The 20,810-nt window shown below is 39.2% G+C and overlaps 1 protein-coding gene across 1 annotated transcript in view; it reads left to right on the forward strand.

Moving 5' to 3' along the window:
• Positions 1-426: 426 nt before the first annotated feature.
• Positions 427-20,810, forward strand: part of Cap (Cbl-associated protein) — a 146,136-nt gene continuing 125,752 nt past the window's right edge. Inside the window, exon 1 of the mRNA XM_076897231.1 lies at positions 427-609. Coding sequence (XP_076753346.1) covers positions 514-609 — 96 coding nt within the window. The 5' untranslated portion in view covers positions 427-513. The remainder of the gene's footprint in view (positions 610-20,810) is intronic.

Here is a 20,810-nt window from a genome sequence, read left to right on the forward strand (position 1 = left end):
GTAGCGCGCAGACGATTATGGGGAGGGGTAGTGCGCCGTCAGTATCCCGCGGACCATCGACGAGTGCGGGTCGCGTTCTCGTTATTACGTTCTTTACGCTCGCGTATCCTCCAAGAATTGTTAACACTCGCGTCCGTAACATCGTGTAATAATCGCGAACGTATTCGAGTGTTCGTTGTCCATCGTTCGTTCCTGCGAATCGTGTCCCGTCGTCGTCGATTCGTACGTTCCCGTCGCTGGTCGTTTAACGAGACGCGTGGTCGGTAATGTAGCGGATCAACAATTACCATTCGTGATGATCGTTCGCGCGAGTAAATTTCCCTGTCCGATTCGCGAGAGATGCGATCGCTGACGCGTACGCGGAGCTGGTTTACGCGCGATCAAACCGATTTTGCGCCGCGAATTACGGCCTCCGTCGATCGAGGGGTGAAACGAGACGGCGTGGCGTCTGTATCGGCGACGAACTGAAACGCGAGTGAGTGCGTTTTACGGGTGAGTGGCGAGGGAGGCGGGATGAGTGCGAGAGAAGTCACCCTCGTCGGCGGCTCCCCTTGGGGATTCCGTATGCATGGTGGGCATGACCTGCATCAACCCCTACGCATCTCTAGGGTAAGTCTATTCATTGACCGTTTCCCTACCGTCGATTAACGATGTCTTTTCTAACCAACTCAACCGTGAATCTCGATTCTTTGTACGTTCCAAGGTATTCGTGCGCGTTTCGTTGCGAGTGCGTCTTTTCTTGTCGCGTGAGTGTTGTTTGTACGAATAGAACGGTCCTCGAGAATTCACGGATGATTTGTATTAACTGCTGGCTGATTACGTATCAGTGCGTCTTTTATTTCATTCAGTAACTCGTCGTTTGATCTTTGTTTTCCTCTATTTCGACTGTTTTGTCTATATTGTTTTTCGTCAATTAGGCATTTCGATTGCTCGCGATGTCTTTGCGAAATTATAATCGTTCGAAGTGATTGAAGCATGTTAGTAGGAAAATATGGTGCTCGTGGTGTGTCATTGCGTAGTAAACGAGTATCGTAACATTGCTTCTAGGTCATAGGTACTCTAAGTCACCGTTGTGGATGTAGAGTGTGTATAAACGTAGACACGTATTTCATCGCGATGTAAATAGTAAAGTTCTCCGGTCGAGAAGTAAATTTCTACGAAAATAAGGAACGTAGGAAGTTTGGGTTGAGTGCGTAATTCTTGGAATAAGCGTTGAGCGAAATAATTGAGACGAGGACATAAACATTGGCTATTTGTTATCAGTTACTGTTGTTCGCATGAAAGCGCGTATTTATCCGTTGTTTTACAATATTGCGAATGTTCGCTGGATGACTTAGAGTTCGAGACGTGTTTCGAAATCTTCGTCGACAGAAGAATTATTGGCACGCAGCTCGAATGCACTCTGTTATAAATACTGGACCATCGATGTTATCAGCGTTGCCAATAGATTTTGGTACTTGGCACGGGCAGGCGAGGAACACCAATTTTGAGGCCAAATAATTTCAGAGGATGTTCGTTATACCTACGTATAGTGAGAATTATCGAAAGCGATTTGGCGCTTGATTAAATTTAATACCGACCGATATAGTATTGTTTCGTGAACGTATTTCGTCGTGCACGCTCTAATATCGTTCACGAGTTTATTAATTCCACCATCAGCTTAAGCATTTGGATGTAAAATCCATATCGATTCGACAATGCTCTCTATTCGTTCGTGCATAGCGAAATTAATTATTCCCATATTTATTCTTCTCAGATTTTTTCCTATTTTATATTTATTAATAAAAGAAAAAGTAAGCAACATTATTCACATAACATTTGCTAATTTGCTAACCCAATAAATGAAGTTATTAAGATTTCTTTTAGTCCTTAAAATTGTTTGCATTGTCTGCATCGAGAAGTCCTCGAGTTTGGGGACAAATTTTAAATGGCTCCATTCTGGAGTCCTCGAGTGCAGAGGGTTAATGAATCACAGAAATACGTGAATTTGCGATGTTCTGTTTAGTTTTGTTCGTTCGTAGTAGTTGAAATCGTTTTTGAAGGAAATGACTGAAGTAATCACTTCTTCTTCCATTTATGTCTAATTTGAATAATTTACTCGAAGGATATGTAACGTCACAGTTTGCTGTATCACGCTATACGGTTTTTAGTATTAATTACGTTGAAAAAGAATAATGGTAGTGTAAATTGTTACTAATATCGGTTTATACTTAACATTTTCAAGGCCTTTAAATGTTACGTTTCGTTTATCATTGAAACTTTAGTCTCGTGTTATAATTTCTCGTTCAAAGGTAATCTATGTACGCAACACAGCAAATAATAACTTGGTAACGAGATTGGCAAAGTTTTTAACAAGTTTAAATTACATCTACATATGCTGGAAAGTTTGAATTATCGGTTCTTGCATGTTTCGTACGATTTAAATTTTAGATGCGCGATACACACGCATAATTATCATTTATAGTGTCTTGGGTGCATTTATACAGGATATTTAATTATTCGTGGGACAAATTTAGGGAGTAATTTTCTAAATGAAAATAAGAGAAAGTTCAGAAATAAATAAATATTTTTATAATTTGCCATCTAAAAATACTGCTTGAAATTTCTCCCAGGACTAACAGAACATACAGTATGCTGTTATACTAGGTATTACGAACATCGAAATTAAATGTCTCTGAAAGCCTGTCAGTGTTCCTCGTAGACAACGCAAGCAACTGTGCTTTGTTATGTTATCACTTAAGTCACGGTCAATAATTAAATTATCGTTTAACATTCACGATTGTAACTTTTAACCTTTTGGCCACGACAAACTTTGAGACGCGCCAGTCGTGCCGGACAGTAAGAATTAATTCTTCATGCGCACTAAAAATGTTGAAACTTTTCGTTAAGCGTGCATCTCTGAGAAACTATATTTATATTAAAACCGTATCATTTATTTCTTTGCATTCTATATTTTGTTGCATTGCAATTTTTCTAAGCGCCTTTATGCACGAACAGTGGTAAAAGAGAAAACAAGTAATCAGGAATTAAGAACTTACGTCGTTGAAGTAATCTTAGAAGCCACTGATATCAATAGAAAGAGAAAAGAAAGTAGAAAGATAAGTAGAGAATAATTGTCTCGGGATACGTTCAGATTCTTGTTAGAAAGACGAGAAATAACGACGACAAACAACGGAGAAGCGTGGTTCTTAGTCGGCCGAGGATTATTTTGTTGAACGTATTTACCCGCTGTAAAGTAGGCGACCTGGTCGACAGCGTGATTAACGTGTACTCAGCTGATACGGTTTAATTACGTCCAATGCGTACATTTGACGAGCCCCTTTTGCTAGCTCCGCGTGCTCGAATTTCACGTACAGAGGACTTTAAATGTCCTTGATGTTTCGGGAATTTCAATTCAACCTGGATCACGTGCATTAATTTTAACTCTTCGCACTCGAAGGAGAAAATTGTAATTTGTTATGCTGAACCTTCAACCTTACATATTTACATATATTTATTATAGAATATATTTGTATATTTATTATAGAATAAATGAAGTTATTACGATTTGTTTTTGTCCTTACGAACTGAAAATTGTTTGCATTTTCTCCATCGAGGAGCCCTCGAATTTGAGTGCAAATTTTAAATGGCTCTGCTCCGGAAGCATCGAGTGCAAAGGGTTATTGAAAACAAAAAACGGATAGTCGTTTGCTTGACGATTTAGCAAGATATTTTCAAACACCTTATTGTTCTCAATATACAGACAAAAATAGTAAAAATGGATAGATTCCTTATCCAGTTCGTAATTTCCACAGAAATAAATTTCATACTTTACAAACCTATCTATTAAAATAATAAAGATTATCTAAGTTGGCATTGTAAACGATGAAATAATTTTTATTTCACGTTTATCGCAATTCGTTTACAGTATATTGTTGCACACGTGTCGTTACGTTAATGAATCCACGTTGAGCTCTACATCGAGGCTTTTATTCGCAATTTTGTCCGCGCTAATTGCTCCTAAAAGAAGCAGCACGCAATTTCAGATGATCGCACGTTATACACTGCTAAAGCACACAATAGAGTATATAACGAGTGCTAGTTTCAGGCAGTTATACGAATGTCAGTCACTATCAAGGTTGTAGCCAAGTTACCACATAACTTTCTTGTTTCGCATGGAGGCACGTGCTTCGTGGCGTTACATTCAAATTAATACATAACACCGTTGAAAAGGTTCTGCCTGATTAGTCTGTTGAACGTATATGGTTCCTGTTGGGTAAACAAGTATGCATGAATTAAATACAAACGAGTAAAGGTATATACTTTCACTGACACGAAGGAGTTGCCGATTTATAAGCGTACGGTACTGTCTGACCATGAATCGCTTGTTCTACTATTCAACGGGTCGTTCCACTACTTTGCGTAGGATACAAACTTGCTAACAAACTGCTACCACAGTATTAGTGCTTTAAATTTACCCTTTTGCAAATCGAATTTATTCTTTTGCGAATTAAATACGTCTACTTAAATATTTTATTAAAAAAAAAAAAAAAAAACCACGTATAAACTAGGCAGTAAGAATCGAAAAACTATGAATTACATAAGATGTATCGACTTTAATGAATTGGTAATTACTTTAATAAATATATACCTTTTTAAATGAAGTTTTTCGTTTCTTAGTGTCTGGTTCGTATGTCGTGTTTTATAAAAATAAAATATTTAAGTAGAAATACTTAATTTGCAAAAAGGTGAATTTGCTTTGCAAAAGAGTGAGTTTAAAGTGTTAATACTGCATCTAGGAAATTAGTAGTTAATAGTTCGTATCAATTTTATGATTAATTTATTAATTCTTTGTACTGGAACGAGAAAGTAACAATTTTTTTTACAGTTAAACAAAACTTTCCTGAACAGACTTCGTTTGTAATTTACTGACGGATTAAAAGAAAGTTATTATGATTTCTTTTAGTCCTTAAAATTATTTGCATTGTTTCCCTCTAGGAGCCCTCCAGTTTCAGTACAAATTTTAAATGGCTCTGCTCTGGACATTTCGAATGCAAAGGTTAATTATATAAAGTCACTAATACGCGTGCGAACAATGTACACGTTAAATAATAATTCAGAATTAAATGCATCGTTTTATACGAAATAAATGTTGAAAGTGAGAATGAAGTAATTTCATGTATCGTTGAGATTCACGATTGCAATTAATTTTTACACTGAACGTTCGTTCCGAAAATCGTTCAGACAGGCGAGATTCAACCTCGATTTTTACGAATTCCGTAAACGTAAATTCGAAATGACTGTCGATTTCTTTTAACCTTGCAGAACTCGTTTCGTGCGACTATTTCTGTTCACCTTTCAACAACATTCTTCTATGCACGAATAAATCAACACCTTAGAACTCCGCGGCTTTTAATCCACATCGTTCGTTCGTTTTTATTTGGAGAAATTAACAGTTAGAACCAGTTAATTATTTCATGTATCTGTCGGCCACGAAACGACTTTTGATTCATGGTCGAGCTTAAAATAAAAATGACGGTGTAACAGGATAAAATTTTTATAATACTCTGTTCGTGTATATGTATACACGAAGGAAGCATAATTCCGGTTTGACAGGATCAAATTATGCAGAATTGGTGGAGAAAATTTCACTTTTTAACGTTTGTGAAAAAAAGCAGATGTTCGAGTTAATAGCGAAGGGTTGGGTCCGCGTCTTAGTCGAATGGAATTAAGAAATTAAAGAACGGGGTCTACAAATGAACCGGGCGATTGGTCCTAAACGAACGTCCCCTTTTTTCTGAGAAAACTCTCTGATTGTCGCGAAAATTGGTTACAGTTTCCCTTTGACAATGTAAGCTCTGTCTTTCTCGAGCCTCCTGCTGGTTCTTTGTCCTGGAACCGCCCCCACGCCAGAAAGATGAACGGCAAAAGACACAATGAACGTCTTTCATTCACGCGATTTATCGCAAACTTGAATAACGCCGGTGCTTGGCGCAGAATAATACGTTTCCTCGATCTTTTGTGATTCATAGTGAAAAAACGAGAAAGAATGAGGAAAGGTGGAGTGTTTAGTCGATGGCACTCTCTATGCAATACGTTCTGACCATATCGGACATAAGATGATAAAACGTTGCATATCTCGCGTGACACGCGTACCAGAAGAAAGATAAATAGCTACATTTGCGTAAATATTTTACAGTATACGTATGACTGTCACGAGTGTGTAGGTTTTAACTGTGTACGATTATAGTGGTAGACGAGAGAAGAACAAAATTTCATATTTTGTCAGCTTCTCCTACTGTACAGTATTAGCACTTTAAATTTACCCTTTTCCAAATTAAATTCAATCTTTTGCAAATCACGTACTTCTACTTAAATATTTCATCTTTAAAACTCGACGTATAAACTAGGTAGTACGTGATCTGCAAAAAGTTGAATTTGATTTGCAAAAGGGTGAATTTAAAATGGCGATACTGTATTGGAATAAAGAGTATCATAAAATGTTTTTAATATACACATATAATTTTTAATTATTATACTGTACATTTTATGCAGAATAAATATTATTTAAAAATCATGAGATAAAAGTCACATCATACAGGGAAGTGTAAAATATTTTCTGCAAGCATAGAAGGGAAGAAGTTAATTAGTGCGTGGTAATTAAAGTGCGGATTTGTGCAGGTACTATAAATGAAAGTACGCAAACAGTAATTAAAATACATACATTCAGATTATCACATTTCTAAATGCAAGCTATAGGATAATCAAAATTTCATGTAGATGGTATTTATTAACTAACTTTGATAAAAATGTACATTTCCATAAGATCCATGATCCAGTTCCAGTATACTCAATCACATTGCTCCAAAATAAAGAACCAATGCGAGAAATTGATACGACAATTGCAGAAATTAGTTTTGCTATGCGAAATCAGTGAAACTTGTAGGCTTGCGTAGGAGTAGAGCAAGAACAGGTAGAAAAATGTAGTCGACGGTGTGTCAGCTATAAAATTACAGGACTGTACATTTTACAAGAAGAACGTAACAATGGAAATCGCAAATGCACACGCGCAAAGTAGAGAATTAAATCACAATCGCGGAGCTCGACGAAAAAGCTTTTCTCATTAACATAGACGGTTAAATTTTGGAACAATCGTACTTGTTCGCGCCCGTCCGCTCCTCCCCTGTTTCATCCTTTGCGTGCGCTTTCATTATACCGGCCTGAAAGGAGGAAAACCATTTTAATATTTTTCGAGCCCGCTTTGTGCGGCCACGCGCTCACGATGCGGACGTGTGTCCGTTAAAGAAGGATTAGCAGGCACGCGAAGAGGGAAGCTGCAAGAGATTACAAGGGTGGAAGGGGTGGTTTACTAAATACGCGAACATGTACCTACCTCCTCATCGTAATATCAGCTCGAGTTTTATGAGCCGTTCAATTAGAAATGCGACATACATTTTTGTCCTGCCACCCAGGTAGATTACATTTATCGAGGGAATATTGTTTAACTCTCTGCATTCGAGGGCTGCTCGATGAAGACAAATAATTTTCAGTTTATAAGGAGAAAGGCAAATTATAATTACTTCATTTATTCTGTTAGCAAATTACAATTGTTATGTAAATAATAATGCTCTTCGTGTAAGAACCCAGAACGAAACTGATTTATATTTTACTTATTTCTGAGTTTCGTTTAACATGATTTCCATACAACACAGTACAAATTAATCGCGTTATAGGAGAGTCGACTGTACACATACATATCCACGTTTTTTTTTCTATTTCACGCGTCATCCTTTTATGCAGTAGCTATACAAAGTTCTCTAATTGCCAACTCACCGATCCATCAACGCGACGTCACAATTACAAACGTGAATTCTCCAATACAGATTACTTCCTCATTGTAAACGTGTTAGATTCAAGTCGCAAGGTTTTTGCGTATCCATTTCGCGATTATTCCTCTGGAATGTTCGTAAAATCGGTGAAAACGTCGCGAACAAATGGTAATCCGTCGCGAACGCTCGCACACCGGAAGTTAAACGGTATAGTGCGCCGTAAACCGAGGACAATCGGCATTGGCATCGTCGTTGCAAGGTCACGGGAACGTTGCGAAATGGACGCGTGCGGTTGGTGACGTAACGGCGATGTGCATAAACGCGCGGCGTAAGAACGCCCCGAGGTCCTTGTGCAATTAACGCGATGCACCGGGACGCCGTTACGCAACTATCGCCAGAGGTGAATCGCGCTGTACCTTGACAGCGAGTCGCATTAACGCGTCACGGTTCTTAACGGCGGCAATGTCAAGGGAGCGCGTCATGAAATCCACTCCCCGTAACGACGGAATATTAAGTCCCGCTGGAATGTCTCGCGGGTAATTATGTACGGAATTGTGAGGACAAATGAGTGAATTATAGGATTGCATTTCCAAAGAGAGCTGTTTTCATTTTCTAATCGCGTCACGTGATCTCTGTTTGAACTGATCTCGAAAATCCTTGCGTCTTTCGAAGACGCCTCCTCATCCCTTCTTCAGGTGGCCTTCAGGCTCTGAGCTGCGTCTTTGGAGAGTCTCTTTGACTACCGTTTGGGACTTCGTAATGCGGGAAGGGACAGGAAATAAGTTCCACGTCCACTATGTACAATATATATCTAACTATTTTATTAAACAGTCGCTGTTAACTCTATTGCTAGTTGCTCTTGTAAGAAATATCGAATAGAAGGGTGCATGAGCGGCTGAAGAGGGCCACGCACGTTTCTTCATTGCATCGACCCTCCTCTGGGACCTTGCCTAAACATTAGGATTGCCCATGGCGTTATGGGTGTCCTCGAGTCTAAGAAGGCATTATTGTACGAACCCTCGTGATAAGAACAACTTGAATAAAGTATCCTAGTTCTGGATTTCGCGTTCAATAGAGTCGAGGAAATCAAATACGACATATATTAAGAGACTTCAGAGATTCCGTACGCTAGTAATGACTACAGTAATTTGAGCTTATAACAAAAATTACGTAGTATTTGTACGGTTCAGGGCGAGTAAGCTGAGATACAAGGGTTGGTGAACAGACGAAGGGCAGGGGATAGAATGGATAAGTGAGTGGAGGAGTCTAGAAGAGTTGGAATTTGAGACTTGATGGATGAATCTTAAGGAGTTTATATTGCGTTCTCAATGTTAACTGAGAATTGGTCATGCAACACTAGCATGTCTACTATTGTAATTCTATTATAATCTTTTTTGTAATTTCTTGCACTCCACGTTGTCGATGCATCGTGCATCCATTGCTCAAATGCTCGAGGTTAGAACCACGCTTATCATTTTCACTCACACAAACCTGTCGGCAGGTCTTGTCGCTCGGTTTCAAAGGCTCTTATTTTTTCTTATTCGCTTCCTATCAAACATCCTGCCATCCTAAGATTCCACGCACACCCAGTCGCACGTAATAAAACCATTCACACTCTATGATTATAAGGTCGCATAACTGACGCGACACGCACGTTCGACAACTGACCTCACCTAGATGCCATAGACGTCCCTATTAGTAACTGTAGTCATCGGTAGTGACCTTAGCGGACTTCATTAATATTAACGTTAATTGGATGGTAAAAGGAACGGAATGGACGCGTGGTTTTGTTACGTATCTTGGATTCGTGGGCGTTTGCGAACAAACCAGTCTATAAGATTATGTATAATATTCTGTTTAACTGCTTTAGCTGTTGCTATGGGCTACAACTTTATATTTGTGGGTAGCGAATTTATTTTGCACTCGACACCAGTAAATAAAGAAAAAAAAATAACAAAGTTTGAGAGCTATATTTAATATAATTTAGTAAACAAAATTGTTTATAATTAGCAGTCGAGGAACTATCCTTTGAAGTAAATTTCACGTAAAACACGGTGATGTTGGCAATAAAAGTGTAATATTTATAAATTATTCAGTTTTGCAGCTGCGAAAGAATACGCCGTTTCGATCACGGTGAACGCATACCGTTGCCTGTGTTGCGCCAAGCGATTAGGAAAATGTATGATCGTCAAAGGGAAACACGTGTTCGTATCGAAAAAACGATCAATGAAACGTGACGCACGGCTCGATCAATTGCACCTTCATTTTTCAATCGATCCATGAACCACGAACACACTCCACGCATTCCTTTTACGCGACCGTGTATGAGAGAAGTCATTAGTATCGATACAGTAAATTTCATGGTATTGTTACGAAGCGAATGTAACATGGAGAATTGACTGTAATATTCAGAATCGTTTTCCTTTTTTTTTTATAAAATGAAACATGATAATTTTCGATAGCAAATAATTATCGAAAATGACCACTACTCTGATAATGTTTAGATAATTTTTAAACGAATGAATAGCGATAAACGACAATTAAATCGTTAGAGGGTGAAGTACAATTTCAATTGCAAACGAGCATAATTAACAGCGTCGAGGAATATGTTATTCGTTCGGAGCCGATCTTGTGGGGGATTAATCAATTGACTGGATGCGTTTGATGACAACAATGAAACCATTGTTATTTATGAGGCCATTGTATCCACGATGCGCCGTTGTGCTTTGTGCTCTTTAAATCGAGTGTACAATTGATAGTTTCTTACTCTCTGATAGCGTCCGTCAAAACTGAAGCTTCTAATAAGTTTAATAAGTGCGATTAAACTATTTTGTCGTTCGTATAAATCCCTTCATCTTCTTTTAGCTACGATACACGAGCCAATAGATTTGCAACTATTATACCTACAGTTCTTTAGAAGTTTTCAAGTATATTTTTAATGATAAATGGTTATATTCAAAGGAGACAAGCGTTGTCCCTGCAGTTCTTCAGAAGTTTTCAAATTCAGGGAACGCCAGCAAGCGAAAAAAAGGAAGCACGTTTTCACGCAACCGTTTAACGCGTCCATCGGTATAGTTGCGACGATAAATGCTACTTTGCGTTTATAGGCGCAAATGGATTAAAGATCACGTCCTGTTCCTCTATTGAGTGACACTCCTGTGTTTGACACGTCTGTTCCATTAGGAGATGAACTGACCGCTTCCTCGAGTACGAAGCCTCGAGTCCTTTCCGACGAATTAGCAGAAGTGCACCACGTGTGTAAATTATGCATCGAATCTTAGACATCGGCTATTTTCATTACGCGAGGACGTCGCTGAAAATTGTCCAGCATTTGAAAATCGTTTCATCTTCTTCGCGAGCATCACCTTGATACGTTTATCCCGTCGTTACGCCTTTCTAAGTGTCCCTTGGAACGATCTTTTTCGAAATAAAATACGGCTTCACCTCGGCTGATATTTATGAGCTTAATTTACTTTCAACGGGAACAGCTTCTAAGAAGATAACGCAATTAAAACTTGTGCGTTGTAATGCGAAGCAAGTAACGGTGTAATTAAAAGTTTATCTTCCAGGGAGAATTAAAAGTCTCGATTATCATGGCGAAATGGAATTAAATAAGGGCGCGATAACGTCTGAGGGAAAAATTTATTCGACCAAGTGTTTCGCAAATAAAAAGACAGGAGTGGGGCCATTTTTGGGGTATTAAAGGGAAGACGATTACATTTTTTCTTCGTTCTACGTTATATTTTTTTGCGTTCATCTTCTTCTGCAGAACGCGTACAATTTCTTGTTATCCTTCTACGCGATACGTCGCGTGTCACAGACCCTTCCGTCCTCGCAATCACGGCAATCACTCGCGATCGCGCAATTATCGGGCACGTAATGTCACAGGAAATCAGATTTCGAAGAAATCCGTCGCGGAAGTTTACCTTTGATCCAGTTTAAAGATATCCGATATTCAATTTAGCCAGCGCGAACGATCACGCCGCTTTGAGATGGGCACGAAAAATTTGTCCGCGCGATCACCATTTTGGTAGCAATTCCGTGGCCAATCGAATTTGATCGATCTAGGACGATCGTAGAGAGATGGTCAAACGACTGCGCAACGACGGATGCGTTCGATCGTTTTGCATACGTTTCCTGTTCAGAAGGTTAACGCTGTTCGCGTTAATTCTGCTTAGGCGAGACCGGAAGTAAGTACAAGTTACGCGCCGCGAAATCACGATACGTCGGATGTGTCGAGTCCCCTCGATTGTCGACGCGACGTTCCTCGCCATTGAAAAGTCGCTGGAACGAGGCGTACGATCTTTTCTTTTTTACGAATAGACGCTTCGTTGAATGAATCGACTATGCGTCGGATATTTTGTAGTATTCTCTCCTTTGTTGCATCTGATAGATATTTAAGAAAGTATATTGCGTGTTCTTATTGTAAATTTTGCGATATTGTGAAGTTATAGCGTCTTTTTTTGAGTATGTGCTAAATAGTTATGGTAAAAGTGAAACTTTTGAATGTCGAAGCGATGTAATGTTCAGAGAATTTTGGGAAGGAAGAAGATTGTGCGAATAGTCTTTGGTAAAAGTTTGTCTTGGTGAAAGTATGGTAATTTGGTTGGTATTCTATAATAAAAACGAAGATATCCAGTTATCACGCATGAGTGTCCACAGTGCAAAGTTTACACAGCTGATTAGCACTTTTATTATAATATTATTAATAGCTTTTACGCGTCCTGTTCACTTAATCATTTCTATATATATTCTTCTCACACTTTATTTACTTTGCTTGCTTTATTTAGACAATGAAAAAATTATGCAAATAATAGGCATTACAAGAAACGCAAGTCTTGGTGTTTTTTTTTCTTTTTTATATGTTATGAATGTTTTAAGAATTTCGAAAACATCGTTCGATGCAAAGAGGGTTTTTCTGCCGCCAGACTGGCCAATTTTAAAGCCAGCATGCATATGTATAACAACTTTTTTATTTCGGAGGTTGCGAATGCTAGATGTTACTGCTACGTTCGGCGATGACGGCATAGTAATTCAACTGAAATAGATACGAGGTTATAAGTCGGTCAGAACACCTATAGATCATTAGTGTCTTCCTGGAATATTTATCATAAAACGTTATTTATGCATAAACTACTACTACTTTTTGCACAGAGTACGAGCCATTAGAATGGATCGATCTTTTTCCTTTTCTGCGTAAACATACTCTGAACATTTAATAGTAAAACGTAACAATCTATGAAGAAAAGCCAACGCTGAATTTAAATAAAGACAGAGGCGTATTAAATGAGAATAGATGCGGAGGTAATATCTCAGCCGTCTTCAAGTAACGTTAAACAGAATCTGCTAATCGCATATCACATTTTCTCTGTATCACCGCAACGTTAACGTTTTAAAACAGGATACTTACGCAATGCTCATTTCTTGTCTTGCGCGTCATAGTGTTATTTATTCAACCGATTCGGAGAATTTAGATCGACGCGGGCGGCCACAATTTTCCCGTTAATTTCAAAGACAGAGAATTCAGAGACAAACGGAAGCAGCACTCGTATTTTACACGAGAACTAGTCGCAACAAACGCTCGTGTCGTATATATTTATCGCGACCGGCTTCTACTCGGTCCCTGATCGGTATTTTCGCTCGAAGGGGCACGCGAGCATTAATTCACGCGTGTTAAGCCGGTTGCAGCCTCGGTTTATGAAACACACTCGTACCTGTTTTTGTGCGCTGGATAGGAATCGTGCAAAAAGAAATTACCCTGAAACTTCGTAAGCAGCTATAGAACATATCGTTTGCGACACATTTGAAACAAAATTTTTCCACGCAAGGATAGAGACCACAGAAAAAATATCTCACGCAGAGAATATGTAAATCGAAACCTCGCGATGTAGCTAGAAATTGGTTTTCCAAACAAGGAAAAATTGAATTTACACATCAGAACATTTTTTAATGTTCTATTTGCTTATATTCCAAAGTGTGCACTTAAATTTATTATTTATTGTAGTCAAGTACGCAGATTTTCTTGTGGCCATCTGTTAGATTATTCTTAATTTGCCTGTTATATTGACAGCCATTTACTGTTTTCTTTTTAAATTACATATTTTAATTAATTCCTATTCATAATATGCATTCGATGGACTCTTTTCTTATATATCGTTCAAAGGACAACATGAAAACAGGTTTGAGTGTACAGTCAACCCTCCTGTAACACGGTGCTCTTACGACACGGTTTCATGGAAATATACTTGTACACTCCAGTACTCTTATCACACCATTTATATGGTATAACACGGAGCCAAACTTGGTGCAGTGTGAACGCAATTTTCATATAACGCAGAACGATACAAACTGATCTATATTTACTTTTGTTTGTGTTACTAAACTGATCTTCACTTACTTTTGAGTTTCGCTCAACGTTTCCCCATATAATATGGCACGAATTGATCTGGTTTGTACTAATTCTGATTTTCTTCCGATGACACATTTCTTCCGTGTGACACGGTACGAATTAATCTGATTCGTACTAATTCTGAATTTCTTATAGTAGGTCATGGTGTAACGTGGCACGAATTAATCGCGTTATGGGAGGATTGACTGTATAGGTAACGAATGCTGGTTACGTTGATCCAGTGATCGTTGAATCGCGTTGGTTATTCAGTGGCGGGCCGTGCGACCCCAATCAGAAACGTAGATTGCCGTCCTTATTATGCAGCTAGCGTTGGTTGTCACTGTTACAGTTATGAAGCACGGTCTACACGCCATAATCAGTTTGTTGACCCTACGGAAGGAGGCGGTTTTCGCGATTGCATTTTAAAATGGCTGCTGGCATCGCGAACGACTGTTGTAATGGTCAAGCTAACTGGTTCGATGGAGTAGTAAGGGACATAGCCAACGGGGATTATTCCCTTCGAGTAGATCGATGAATCTTTTAAACGAAGTTGCACGCGAAATTTTCGAGCGAGGATTTACACGCGTAACTCTGTAATTGTCAATTTCAACCAATCATCCTGAACATTTCTACGTTTGGTACGTAATTGAAATTACCATTCGATACAGGAATTCAAAGTTTCAATAACGCGCAACGTGGACACTCCATCCCTTCCAAAACGGATCAAGTCTTCTTTAATAAATATATTTGATCGTTGCTCGAAACGTCAACCAAATGCGAGAAATACGAAACGTCAAACGATCCAATTTAAACGCGAAACCACTTAACAGCGCACAGAGAACGTTACCCAAGTAGTACCGCAAGAAAGCTTTGGATTGACACGTACTCACGTCGAACGCAATTAACTGCTAGAACATCCCTAAAATCCTAAAATCCCTCGCAAAGATATTTCGCACGCCTCAATCGAAACAAGCTCGAAGAACGTAATCTCGATTTTCCTTGACCCCTTAACCCCCTCTGGGAATGAAAGTCTTTCCTCGAACCAGCCGCCAATACCAACGAGGACGTCGTTCGACCCGCGACGGCTAAAAACGGACCGAAAAGCATTTCTCCAGCTCGCGTTCTCGCATCGAGAGCAAGTTTGGACCGATCCGAATTCCACGATCGTTAAAAATAGACGTCCGCGGTATGGAACTGGCCTATGGCTCGAGTATCCGCGTTCGAGCATCTCGCAGGAATCCAAGACACGCGAACCGATCGCGCACGCCCACCCCCTCGACAGGATAAATCCGCAACAGAAGAGGAATCACGGCGTCGCACGGCACACGCTCGTATCGCTTGTTCGCGTCTATATACGACGGGATTAATCTTTCCACGGTGATTTAAGTCGCGAAGCCTTCGCAGCGGAAGTTGCTGCCCTGTCGGCTAAATTCGTTTTAACCAGCTGACGGTGGCGCGAACGCGCGATCACGCTGGCTGTTGGGAATCGCGCTAACTTGTTGTTGATGATTTTCGCCAGGCGGATTAAGGACTCGACCTAATTAGAGAGCTGGAAGTTGTCTCGCTCGATTTTCTTGTTCGAAATTGGACGCGTTTTGAGGAACCAACGAAGCGCGGACCGGTTTGCGCCAGCTGCGATTGATATTTCTTTTTTATTCTCGCTCCTCTCGTGGTTCCTCTCGCGTTTCGCGGAATTTTGCTTCTTTAGTTTGATTTCGCTCGACGGGAATATTCAATTGTACTGGCACGCGAGAAACTACTCGGAAACTCCGTATTATTTCAAGGCACGCTCGTGCCCCGTTGAGGGTTGTTTTCTGTTTCGTAAATTTTGTTCAGGGAGATGAGATTTATCGAAACTGGCTAAATTACACGTATTGTTCGTAATGGTAAGAGTGGTTTGGAGCAGTATGTTTGTTACGAATATTTGTGAATTTATTGAAATCGTAATTAATTGGCATTGCGAGTTTATTGAACGAACAATTAAAGATTAACAGTGGTTTGATGTGGATTTTATTATTTCTTAATTGTTGAACGTTAATTGAATTGAATTTTGTAAAAGAGTCAATAACAGGATTCAATGTAATTAATCCTTTGCGCTCGAAAGGAATGGTAACAGCTTTTTTTTGCAAACGAAGAGTGGAAACGTACATTTGCAAAAATATTTGAATATTTTATTTTTATTTCGTCGAGTATGAATAGTATTCTCGATGGTACTTTTGCTGGATTCAACACAAGGTGTTCATTTTGAATTACTAGAGTCTTGTGGGGCATCACTGTCACTTTTAGATCCACTGCCTATTATTCCAATTTTCATTGCGTATTACATTGCATACAAATTTCTTCGTGAATAGAAACGATCTCGTTTTCAAATAGCTCAAAATCAAATTCATCGTCGCTCGAGCTAATTTCATTTACGAAATCCATTTTTGTAGGGCTTCGAAACGTAACCCTCACTATCTCCATTAACACTCACGACCCCATTTAGGGGTTTTGGTATTTCACGTACACCATTTGACGCAAAAAATGTGTGAAAAGTGTTTGACAGTTTAATGTCATTTTAAACATATCAGTAAATATTGTTTATAGCATGTGATGTGTCCCTGATTTCTTCTCAACAAGCAAATAAGTTTAAGATTCATCTGTAAGCTGAGCATAACAAAATTATCATATTTAAAGCGTAATATTTTTGCTCTAGTTTATATGTTATAATTAAATACCCACAATTTCAACATAATTATATTACTGTACAACTTCTCGTGCACATATATAAAAATTTGAAAAAAAATTTTGACATTAACGAGGTAAAATCAGTCGACGAAAAACTCGAGTTACAGCATGAAACGTCGTGGGCGTTCTCGAGTCGTCTCTCGAGTCTCGAAAAGTGTAAAGTATCGCTCGCAGAGCATATACTAAGTGAAATGAAATTTTCGCAAATCGCAAGTGTCTTTTGGATTTCGATTAACGCGCTCGAAATCGCAATCGTCGAGACTTTTCCCCGCGATTACCGCATGCATTGGCGTAGCCTGGATTTAGGAGCTGGCTCAGTCACGCCTACCCTTATGCAGCCCGGCGTGCAGCCCTGCAGTTGTGCTGCGCGAGTCTGCAGGCGCCGCGATCGATTACTTTTACCTCTGGACACGACCAAAGAACGTTCCACCGCGCTTAACCAAGGTCTCGCCGAGAATATCGATAGGGAAAACTTCTCCCCTCGTCGTGCATCCCTGTGTGTTCGTCGTTCCTCGACGAAGCCTCCGTGAGAATCGTCGCGTTTCCAGTTTTACAGGACAAATCGAACGCGACGCGCGTTGGAATGCGCGTGGAAACGGGAGGAAACGAAGCGTCGCGACGGATGCTCCTCGTGATTTAGCAACGACGCGTTGTCTGTCGGATAGTTTGGACATTTCGAACCGTGTCGCCCTGGCAATTACTCTTTTTCGAACTGTTCGAAATACAACGTGGCGCGTCTCGACTGTCCGCGTCGTTTAACCGTTTTTGGGCAGGAAATGGGCGGGGGAAATGTTGTAGAAGTTAGTGTTACGAGCTGGTATGATTTATGTCGGTACAGAGGGTGGTCTCCTTAAAGAGAAATACTCTTGTATCTCTCTACCATTATGGTAGTCACTGGAGACGTATCGAACAAGAGCCGCATTATACCGTTCGAGACGTGTAACGCAAGAAACACGTACGTGTATGCTTCGTATCGTTGATCGCGCAAACAACGTGTATAAATAGCGTAAAATGACAGGCTGACTAGTCTCTGTCCAGTCTACGTATCTTCAGAGATACCATTCCTCGTATCTAGACACGGAAAACAAAATTTCACTCGCTTCGAGCAAATAGATCTATCGCGACTAATGCGCTCGCTCTCTCGAGTCAAGTATTCTATCGATCTAAATAGTTCTTTTGCTTACCGTTATTGCCCAATAGATATTTACTCGGATCAGTCGTATAATATTATTTTCCAGCTAAACGAGATTCTTTTAAGTGTAATGAATCGTTTACAGAAATTGTGAGAGTTTGCACAACGTAATCAATTAGATGTAATTATTCGTTTGAATAGATTTTGTTGGAAAATGTGCAAGTATTTATTTGAGTTAACAAATTCTATTTATTTTGTCTGGTAATGTTATCTTTCATCAAATAAGATTTCTTTTTTAATGTAACTAATTGGATGTAATTATTATTATTATCGTTACAAAATCTATTCACACGTATGTATATGAATTAATAAATTCGATTTATTTTGTCTGAGTGTTCTAAAAAGAAAAAAAGAGAAGTTACCTGAATTATGCAAATGTCTCGCAGTTGTGGCATCGTTCGCGTTATCTAAATAGCCTCCACTCGGTGTCGTAACGGACTTAACGTAGCGGAAACCGTTTCAATAAAAAGCAGGGAACTTATGGTTTCGGTTGAATAAACGAAGAGGGCCGCGACGTACATGTGTTTCGCGACGCGGCAGAAGCAAACCGTTTCCCTTTAACCGCGGATGTTCGGAAAGTTTCTGCGTAAGGAAACTTTCCCTCGTGAAAAGTCCGCGTTAAAACAGGCCACGTAACACGCACGCGATACTTTTTCGAAAATCCTTGTCGAACTTTCGCGAAATTTGCTGTAAAAATCGCATTAGGAGGAGGAAAAACTGAGACACGAGTTTCTCTGGCTCCGTAAGTTACGCGTCTCGAGTTTTTTCGTTCCCTTTTAGTACTTTGGGATATTTATTAATTAAGGACATCGATACAAATTTTATAAATCTCTACAATACTCGATATATAACATTTGAAACTCTGATTAACGATTAACTTTTAATAAAGATAATTTCATTATCCTTCAGTACTGTAGGGTGGCCAAAAACCAAACATTTCTGTGATCATATATTTACGAAAAAGTAATGTACAGACAATGGAAATTTGTGAGCCGGAAACAATATTGTCTAAGCGATATCCGTTGTATCGTATACACTCTTCAAGTCGACGATGACGATTGTTGATAACGTGTTCACACATTTCCTTCAAGATCAACCTTATCTGCGTTCCGTTGTTTGCCTTTAATTCAGGTGCAAGTCTTTGATCTTTTAACGTTTGTTGTCTCATTCCATTTTCGCAGAGATAATATCAGATTCTCTCTGACTGAACGCTGTACAACAATTGCAGCATTTCTTACAGATCGTAGGTGGCTCGTTCTGTGAATTTTCACTGTAGAAAACAAGTAGCTTCAAACATTCGCATGCATTTTCTAATAAATATTGTCCATTTTCTGTTTATTGTCCATTTATGCTGTCACGATAGAATTACGGTTTTGATAGAATGCTCGTGCACAAAAAGCGTGTTACTCTCTGACAAAGAGCTCCGTTGCAACTAAAATTCCTTGCACCGCTTTATAATTCGATCTCCATTGCGACTTGCCATATTGCACAGTAAATAGCGAAACAAAGCATCGATACCCTTCCTGGTCACCGTGTATATAAACGCATCGAACAAAATATTGTCGACTCGATTATTTGTCGACGAAGACACGTCTCATGCGTGCCTCTCGCGAAAGTACAAAGCGATAGAGGCGCACGTGCCTCGATATCGACAGCGATTAAATCGATGCGATGCGCGTATCGAAATGTGCAATTAACTTTCCTCGAGCCTACGTACTTAACGCGATACTGAACGTTTTCGAACGAAAGTATCCTTTCTTTAGAGAGACTTGTTAAATTAACGAAGAGTTTCGAAGAGAAATTACGAAAAACGTGTACCTTAATAGCGGATCAAGTGTTTTAAGAAAGTTCAACGAGAGAGAGATAACAACTATGAATAACGATCAGATTTTATCTATTTATTATTTATCTCGAAACTAAAAATCGCGTGTCAAATTAATTTTAGACATTTTTAAGATACACAAGTAAATAAAATCGTGATTAGTGATTAAGACACGTCTTGCAGATGAGTTCTATTCAATTTGGCATAATTATAACGTTTAGAAGAGCACGTTTCTATCTTTACTTTCTACAGTCGAGGGCAGAGAAAAGAAAATGGAAAAAGAAACCATCCTGTACTACTTCTCTTTAGAAATCGTACAAGAAAAGCAAATTTCTGTATAATCAACCACTTTCTTTAAAAAAAACCTCTTTCTGCTAAAACTTTTGAAATTATTTAAACCTTCAATTCCTCGTCATAAATCCCATTAAATTTACCAATTTCCACTAAAAAATTTACTTTACTTCCTCTCGAAGGAAGCTACGTTAAAACCACCCCATCTCTTCTTCCCTTGCTCACGAATCGTTCCACAGTTAGAAACCGTGCTGTACATCTATACGTATCTTTCATTTTTCAGCGATGTACCCAGTAATTGTCTCTGAAAAAGTTGCCAGACCCTATTTACGACGCGCATGCCCAAGATTTCAAGCAAATTTTCTCTCTTGGTTCCATAGAAGCAAGAAGTATACAACCCCAAAGTGCACACGCGGTTTCTGCTCCGTTGAAATTGCTTAAAGCTTCAATTCCTCATTATAAACTCCGTTAAATTTACCAATCTCCACTAAAAAATTTTCTTTACTTCTTCTCGAAGAAAGCCAAGTAAAAACCACCCCATCTCTTCTTTTCGTGTTCACGAATCGTTCCACAGTTAGAAAC

The sequence above is a fragment of the Xylocopa sonorina genome, chromosome 6 (assembly GCF_050948175.1).
Source record: "Xylocopa sonorina isolate GNS202 chromosome 6, iyXylSono1_principal, whole genome shotgun sequence".
NCBI classification, from domain to species: Eukaryota; Metazoa; Arthropoda; class Insecta; order Hymenoptera; family Apidae; genus Xylocopa; species Xylocopa sonorina.